Consider the following 9050-nt stretch of genomic DNA (forward strand, 5'->3'; position numbering starts at 1 on the left):
CACAGGCAATTGTATGACCAGTGACAGCTTGTTTGGATAAGTGCACAGCGCTATTGTTTGTTGTTTACTATTTACCATTCATACTCCTAGAGTAGCCAATTCAAAGCATAAGACTTGAGGCAAAAAAAATCTCTGAATGTGCAGTTGCTTTTAGTAGTTTGAGGATGTAGTGAAAGACTAGAATTGAATCATTTCGTGGCACATAAAACAACTTGTGGGTGTACTAAAGATGTCTAAACATCAGTAGTGACTCCAAGATCAGGTAGCTCCACAACTATCAAACTAAAAGAATAATGTTTCATTCATCTTAAAGCTCACTCACATGCTTTGCCAGCTCTGCCATGTCAGTGTGACGCTCTCCTCGGGACCGCTGGGTGGTGGCCTGGTCTGGTGGGGAAGAGGAGGAACTGTAGCCTCCGACAGAGGAAGGAGAAACAAACTTTCCATGAGGACCCCGCAGAGGTGAGGACCTCTCCCGCCGTGTTGTGGACCAGTCAGCGGAGGGCGAGGGACTGGGGTGGCAGGAGGACGTGGAGGGTGAAACAGGGGATGAATTCACGGTGACTCTGTCTGCTATCCACTGGCGTACCTAACAACCAAGGGAGAAAGACGAGTAGGTAATTATTTAAAATCAAATAAACCGATGAAGGTGAAAGCTTAGGATTTAATAAGATAAAAGCCACATGCATGAACTGGGTTAGAGCGAGAGTTTAAGAAGAAAAAGCAGATATGTTCCAGAATCACTAACTGGCCACGAGTGACTTTCTGTCAGCCTTTTGCTCATGCACTCATAGAACAGCTGAAGTCAAAGAATGCCTCCTTGAATTAAAATTCTCCACCTAATTAGCAGTGACAGTGTCTGGCTAGGATGTGCTCATGAATGTCCTGTTACAGGAGGCCTATCTGGGTGTCTGACAACCACCACTTACCTTCAGGAACAGTGCCTTTCTGTCTGTCCTGCTCTGTCCATGCTGGAAAACACACATGGCTTAGCATGCGGCCAACTTAAAAGAAATAAATCACTACATAACAAAAAACACTGTTCACACGAGGTACATTAAAGATGGACTTCATGCAGAGTGATGACAGTAGAAACATGCTGATGTACCTGATCATGGTGTGTTAATTAGTTCTGCTTTTGTTCTAAGCTACGATAAAAAAATACTAATTCTCTCCAGGTGCAGCACTGACTTAAAGATGATTACATCAACAGTACATCTACGCAGTGTTGCACATAAATGCTATGTTGTAAGAAAAATAAAACAACCTGTGAACTGAAGAACTCTTACTGCACGTACGCTTCAGTGTGTCATCCAATATATCATTCAGATAACAAAGTAAAAACAGCAAGATGCCCCAGTGAATAGTTGATAACCACAATTTATCATCTTAATCATATTGTAGCTGTTGATAAGACGTCCATGAACACATTTTCACTTCAGCTATGCCCTCTTTTAGTGGAGCCTGACATAATTCCTTTACCTTCAAGGACAAACTCTTCAGTATTATGAAGCTCATGGCCTCGATCCCACAATCCTGCCAAAACTCTTTTTCATCTCTTTACCCTACTCTGTAGCTTTCTCAGTCTTTGATACGACAATTTATTAAAGCAATTTTCAATAAAAAATACCTTGTGTGACGAGCCGGGGGTGGTCATGTCATTTTTGTCAGGTTCTTCATCACTGCCTTCCTCTGGACTGCTAACCTGTCCTGAAGTGGCCTCCTGGGCCTCGGTTTCTCCCGTCGGTTCGTCCTGCTCCATGTCCTCACTCTCCTCCTCCACATACATGGAGTCGGCCTGGCTAACGTGTTCCTCGGGACCGGTGGAAGTCGTGGCTGTTTGCTTCCTCTCCACCGCCGCCGTGTCAAAGCCGTGAGGCGTAGCGAGTTGGGGGGCATCGGTAGGTGCGACAACATCTTCAGATGCTGGGTCTGTTTTGGTAACAGTTAAGGCCTCAGATTTGCTTGCTGGAGTTGTGGGGGTGACAGATGCTGCTTGGTCAAGTTGGAGAGAAATGTTACGGCTCACAGCAGGCTGCTGCTCTCTGACAGGAGCCGCTGCCACTGAAGTTTTATTGACAGAGCACTGCGTCTGATCCGTCTGGCTGCTGAGAGCCACAGGAGCACATAAAGAGTCTGCTGCTGAGATAGTTTGGGGAAGGCACTCCTCAGACACGGTGCCAGACCAAGAGCTGTGGGCATTGGCCACTTTGCCGGCCGCATTCTGCTGCTTGGACACCTGTGCCAAAAGGGAGGGTGGGTGTTTCAGGAGAGGAGATTCTCCCGGTTTGAGAAGGAGCAGCTTTGGATTTATACCAGAGTGAACGGTGCGAAAAGCCTCTGGTTTGGTTTCTGTGGGCACAACAACATTCTGAATACTGTGTGATGGAGTCTCTGTCCTAGCAGGGGTTTCTTTGGTCCCTTCATGAGAAGAAACACAGACCTTAGGCTTTGTGGCACTTACAACAGTGATTCCTGGGGTCTGATTTAGGGAAGGCCGGTTTTCTACATGAGAAACGTGCACTGCAACAGCAACGGGCGACTGTATCCCCATGTCCTCACCAGAAACAGTAACCACTGGGGATAAGATAGATAACGAAGCAGCTGTTGCTTTTGTTTCCTGTTTTGGGAGAACTGTCTGAATTATAGCAGAGTCATTCACCTCTGTTTGGTCTGAGACTGCTGCACTGACCTGTGAACAATGTGTCCCGATTTGTGCACTGGTGTCTGCCTGTTCAACAGTGAATGAGTCAGATGCAACAGCAGCTACTTCAACTAAACAAACCTCACTTGAGTTCGCCACTTCAACAGCTTGGTTAGCATCTAACACCAAATGCTGTTCAACTGCAGCTACTCTTGTGTTTTGTAGAGACAAATTATGGGAATTATTGTTGGAGCTAGCCTGTATTTCATTTAGATCACTTGATGAAGGCAAAGGCTGCTGGGAAATTATGATGGTGCCACTTTCGCCAACCGTGTGAATAGCTGTTTCGAGGTCCTCTTTGATAGTGTACTCCTCAGAGTTTTCTAGTAATGCGTTGAATAGGTTCACCTCGTATCCTGGAGAATGAGGCATCTGTGCACTACTACTGGCACAGACAGTTTCCTCTGCAACCTCCTCCACCAGGCTGCAAAACTCATACACTTCCACAGGCTGCGAGTCTAACTCCATCTCTGCCTGAACACTTTCTTCATACAGCTTGGGTTCCCCAGTAGAGAGTTCAGAGCTCAGTTCGTTAACAATGGCAGCTTCACAGACGCTTCCATCTTCTCGTTGTAGGAGGTAACTCTGATTCAGGTGCATGTTAGACCAGTCCCCACTGATATGAGCCTCCTCTCTGACTACCACTATTTCTTGAGCATTGGCAGTGTGCACAAGCTCAGCAATCAGCGATGTCTGTGTTGTGGGGATTTGATCAGAGGTATGAGATGTTCCTGCTTTAATAACCTCCCCTGGCTGCAGCGAGACAACTAGACCTGTGTCAAACAGGGAGGACGCAGCGGAGGGTTTTGAGGAACTCTCCTGTAAGGAGGAGCACTCTGGCAGCATTGTGGTGTCAGACAAGGAGGTGCTCGTGTCAATTTGTTCTGCCCTCGTACTACCCTCCACCTGCATTTCTTCGAGGGGACTGTGGATCCCCTCGTTACTGCTGGACACTGAGCTTCCTTTTCCAGGAAGTGATTCTCTTGCCTTTGGGATCTCAAGTATTTCAGCTGAATGGGGTTGTGTTTCTTTGTGAGAAGTGTCAACAAATGCTTCAACATGCTCAAAGGTCTCAACTGATCCCAAAGAATTTGCATTCTGTATTTCTCTGGCATCATTTGAGATCTCCTGGATGAATTTCGGCTGTGTTTTTGACAGGTAAGTTTGTTTAATCTCTCTATTTTCAGCTGAGGATAGATGGAGCGCACACAGTTTTGAGTCCTGGTGACCGCCTGCCTGCTCCGCAGCACCTGATGGACGTATATGGCTGCCTTGATTTGCGTGGACAAGTGAACCCCTGTCAGACTGCCCCAGAGCCCCATGTGCTGTGGTGACTTTAAAACCAACGCTTGATTGTGGGACCGAGGGAGATGTGACTGTGAAATAGATTTGGGACTGGGGTTGCAGGAGAATATTTCCGCCTGTGTGCTCTTTTCCACCAAGTTCCATATTTGTTCCAGTCTCTGGTTTATATTCCAAGGTGACGGCCTGTGTCTCCTTTGTCCCCGTAATAAGCACAAGTCCAGCACCGTCTCTAGGTGGCTGGATTTGGTTCGTCTGACTATTTGAGTGGCTTTTGTCTTTACCAGTTTGTGACCCGTATTGCAGCTCTTGCACTGTGCTGTCAATCTGTGATGCGAGAGGAGGACGAAGGGGAGCCAGAAGCCTTTGCATCTCAGTAGAGGAACTACAGTCCTCAATGAATGATGTTGGCAAGGGTCTCGCAACTCCGTCAACTTCGGCAACGCTCTCCTCAGCGAGGACCTCTTCTGAGATGATGTCCTGAGAGTCGCTGCTGACTTGGAGAGTCTCAGGCAAGCTGGTTGGAGGGGCGTTCTCCATGCCGGGGAACGCTGAGCTGCTGTTCTTCGGCAATGGCACAGCGGACGGACTGGTGAACGGAGGGACTGGGCGGGGGGCAGCTGCGACCGGCTGCGGGGCATGCCGAGGTGACTCCCCAGCCACATTCTGTGCAGCCTGGGGGTTGCCACCCAGCACATCCACAGCCGGAGAGGCGTGCTGCCGCACCGCCTCCTCCCCAGAGCTTCCTTCCTCTGTGCTGCCCCGACTACACACTGCACCTGTGGGCGAGACAGGTTATTAAGAATGTGTCTGGATGAAGTGGGTTATATGTTGACAGGTGCAGGAAAAAATAACTACTGGAGGTAAGGTAGACAGTCAACTGGGCTATTTTTTTTTTGTAATTTAAATGCAGGACATTGTATTCTTGTTGTCTACTTGCTGTCCAAATCACTGGCTTACAAAAGATGCAAAACAATGTGAATTTGTGTAGAAAACAGTCAACTAAATGTGAAAAAACACTCCATAAGAAAGTTATAATCAAATGGCGGCCATGATATTACAGCCAGATCTAATCAGATGCGTGTAGAAAGCAACAACTTCTCACCTGTCTGTGGTGTGAGACACAGATCTTCTGTGCTTTCTACTTCCAGGATGCTGAAATTACGGTCCCCTCCACATAATCTGAGGAAGCAAAACACAGAAACAGATGTTAACTTTATTACTGAGCAATTACATCTCACAATTAAAAACACTAATGAAGCAAGCTATTGTTCTTGCAACACTGCACAAAGACCATGAGGACAATAATTAATGTTGCAGGGTTTGTAAAAATGAGTGAAAGCCAAAATCATCTTCAGTGGCATCCTTATGTCTGAGGCTATAGCACTTAAGGGTTTATAGTTAGAACAGGTTCATGTTTTTCCTTATATAAATATAGATGCATTATGTCATATTTTATCAAATTCTATTGATTCTTTTTAATATACGGGAACAAGTATTTGCTGTTCCAACAGAATGGACATCATAAAACAACCACATATGCTCTACATTTATAATGATAATGGGGAAAACGAGTGGGGTTCGAGACCAAAAATCACAAGTCAGTAATGAATCATACATTTGCGACACATAAAATTATTGAGCTTGTCGATGTTGCTGCTGTTGCAGAATATTATCCTACTCTTTCCAATGAGCTTGATGACATTTAGTGGACATTTTATGAGACTGGATCTCTTAATCGGACATGTCCAACCAGAACTTCCTACCAGAGCCTTGCTACGGTCCTAACTGACATGGAGCATACAACATGTGAGCAGCCTGTTTCTGTTTTTCTCTTGTCATCTGTTGCTTTGTGTTACTTGAATAAAGCTGCATTTCAAGGTGGTCTTTTATAGTCACTAGTCAAAGGAGTGTCTGGACCTGCTATTTGATCGCTGTCCTTCAAAGCCACACCTGACTGGGGTGAGGATCGACTCTGTGGTTGGGAATTTGTCACCACTTGAACAGCTCGGAAAAGACAATTTTCATGCTGCCTTTATATTTCTGTTTTTGTTATTTATTTGGGCTATTATGGGAAAACATCTCCCTCTCACCAGCACCTGCATCTCTTCTCCTGGATTACTTAAAGGGTCAGTCACCTAAATTACTATTAAATTAAATTTGCAGTCAGTTACTCATGCCTGGAGTGCTGACTGGACGAGGTGAAATGTTGTTAAGTCGATAAGTTGCCCACTTCTGGAACCAGCTCCTCTTGGATTTGTCCCAAATGTGGCCATTTTAACAAGTTTTTTTTCCACAACTATTAATTAATCAGCTGTATTTCATAAAGTCTGGTTTGAACTAGCAGTACCGTTATTCTGCACTATTATTATTTTATTGTATATTATATCTATTAAATGCATTTATTTTTCTTATCTTTTGTCTTTTTCCACTGTTTTAATCAGTTTTAATTTTAAAAAGAAATTGTGTACACTATTCAGCTTTGTACTGTACTGTTTTTTTCTTATTTTTGAGATACTTTAAATAATTTTCTATTTTGTATCTCATCTTTTTCACGTGTGAATTTTCACCTTTGCTTGTGCAGCACTTTCCAAGTAACATCACCTGTTTATGATGAGTTGCTTTTTCCTATAAACTTGCATGCATACTTATGAAAACAAGCATTCCAAGTCACGCCTTTACATCTACAACTATGCAAATATCGCTGTGCACTCTGTGATATATTAATATGAGCACAAAAACAAAGTGGGATGACCTTACTCTGCCTGCAGCACCCTGTCTCACATTTTACACTCATTTTACTCTGCAATAACTTGCAAGTGGTGCAGGTTAGCATGTTAGGATGGACATATTTCCGGAGGCTGGGCTGAGACCCTAACGTGCTAAAAGCCCCCTGACAGCTAAAGCGTGCGGTTTATCCTTAATAGATGGGCAATTAGTAAACAAAAATATCCCAATGTGTCGTGGTAGGATGGGTGTCACGTCACGAGAGAAACACTGGGATAGCGAGGCTAGCCAACTCCTGCTAGGACTGTAGCTGCTCTCTGTGGCTGTGGTTTGGTTCTGTTGCAGCAGTAATTAAAAAAATAATAATAAATAACAGTCCGTGGAGCGGCGGCAGTAAAACGAGCAGCTCTTGTAGCTAAAAACGCTCCGAGTTGCATTTTGCTGCAGTCGCCCACAGGAAGATGTTGGGAATCCTGCAGCACGCGCTCTCGAGGCTAAAAGCCGGTGACCAAGCGCGCGGGCCTCTGGTCATTCAAGATGAACGTTAACGGTTTTTTTTCTTCCTTCTCCATTGTGGCTTCTTGTCGCCGCACCGACCCGAACACAAACCTCTACCTCTGCGGAGGAGGGGAGAGAATCGTAGTCTTTTTAATCGGTGGATGTGTTAGCATTAGCTGGCTGCGTCGCTACAAAGCTGAAATCTCTGAGTGGCAATGAAGCTACAACACACACATACACATAAAAGGGAATTTTAAAAAGGAGGTTAACGCCTTAACGTTTTTTTTTTTTTTTTTACCGGTTTGGCTAGTTCGTGTGCTTAGCTGGCCAACGTTAGCTCCTACAATAACACTGTGCTTGGGTGGCACTGTGAACGAGGCAGAGTGTGGAAGGGGGGGGGGGAAGCCTGCTTGCTAACTAGCGAGCTACAAGAGTTAGTACAGGGTGCGTTCATTTGATGCGCAGGCGCCCCATCCCACCCGCAGTTATGTAATGCTCGCAGCTCCAAAAGCAGCCACGTTTTGTGCCGATACGTTTGATTAAGTTGCTTTTGGTGGCGAGGCACACAAAAAAGACATCGGAAAGTCGCATTTAAAACCCGCTTCTGCAGGCACTTACTGAGGGGGGACAATCACTCGTGACGTCACTGCGTGGGGTCAAATCTGTTTTAGAGAAAATTAATTAGCAAAAATTATTCAGTTTCGAGCGCTAGCGGCTATTAGTTTCGGCGTAAATACAGAAAATAACAAAAAAGAATGTTTGAAAGTTCCATATAAATTTTGCAATGATTATACGGGGGGTTTAGGGGGACTACCAAGGTCCCACTGCTGGCTCTTTGGAAGCGACGGTACGGAAATGAAGGTTCAACAGTAATTTATTTCCTTAAACACAGTTTACATTAGCATTTATATCGCCTTACAGCTTTGTATGTCAGTGTCCTTTCAGCTCGTTGGAGTGTCTGAAATATTTAAACGCAATACGCTTCAAAAAATACCACCAAGTGTAATGCAGTCTTATTGTGTCCTTTCGTCAGTCTGAGCCCCCCTCAAGTCCCCCATTACTTCCTCCTTGCCCCCCTCCCTCTCAAGGCCGCCATCTTAAGTTCCCACCTACCTGAAATTTCCGACCAATTTTCTTTTACTAAATTCTCGTTGAAGGACTCGTCATCCGCGCAAAATCGCACTCAATCCGTGATGCCAGTAATCCAAACTGCCTCCCGGTACCCAACGAGGTACCACTAGGTCTGTGGGAAGAAGTTAAAATACGGACCGGGAGAGACTGGGTTTCGGCGCAGAATGTAGCGGTCGCGGGGAGGAGACTTTACGCAGCGAAATGGTGGAGGACCGCTGCTGCTGACAAAGTACAGAACGCACGGAAATCTCGCGAGATGTGGTCAAGCGCGCCACTTGAAATTTTGACATTTCTGATAGTTTGCACGTTATTTACCGGTGCTGGTGAGCGAATATTATAAATCATTAATTTTTACTTCTTTACCAGAGATTTACTTAGCAAAATAGTGACATTAAATCGGGGTTTTACATATCGTACGAATTATATTAATATGAATATGACACTTTATAGTAACATTTATTTTTGGACCTATGTTCACAATAGTTGTTGCAGTAATTTAATTTCTTCACTTAAGCGATATATAACATATACATACCTATAGTTCTATTTTATGTGACAGGAAAAATACCCTTTTCTTACTATGAGCTATCACAATCATGTTAATATAACTTGTGTGATATGTAAAGATTTTCCTATTTTTGACAGATTTAACCAACAGTTGAGGCTTGCTGATATGGAAGTCTGCTTG

General features: G+C 44.7%; 1 protein-coding gene across 2 annotated transcripts in view; it reads right to left on the minus strand.

The window, feature by feature from the left end:
• Positions 1 to 8570, minus strand: part of srcap (Snf2-related CREBBP activator protein) — a 43365-nt gene extending 34795 nt beyond the window's left edge. Inside the window, exons 1-5 of one of the 2 annotated variants that reach the window (XM_023298645.3) lie at positions 8345 to 8570; positions 5112 to 5188; positions 1631 to 4785; positions 930 to 971; positions 323 to 589 (exon numbers count right to left, since the gene is read on the minus strand). In XM_023298645.3, coding sequence (XP_023154413.2) covers positions 323 to 589; positions 930 to 971; positions 1631 to 4546 — 3225 coding nt within the window. In that variant the 5' untranslated portion in view covers positions 4547 to 4785; positions 5112 to 5188; positions 8345 to 8570. The remainder of the gene's footprint in view (positions 1 to 322; positions 590 to 929; positions 972 to 1630; positions 4786 to 5111; positions 5189 to 8344) is intronic. The other variant, XM_023298646.3, reaches the window with a different exon arrangement.
• Positions 8571 to 9050: the final 480 nt, after the last annotated feature.

Source organism: Amphiprion ocellaris, chromosome 18 (genome assembly GCF_022539595.1).
Source record: "Amphiprion ocellaris isolate individual 3 ecotype Okinawa chromosome 18, ASM2253959v1, whole genome shotgun sequence".
Lineage (NCBI taxonomy): Eukaryota > Metazoa > Chordata > Actinopteri > Pomacentridae > Amphiprion > Amphiprion ocellaris.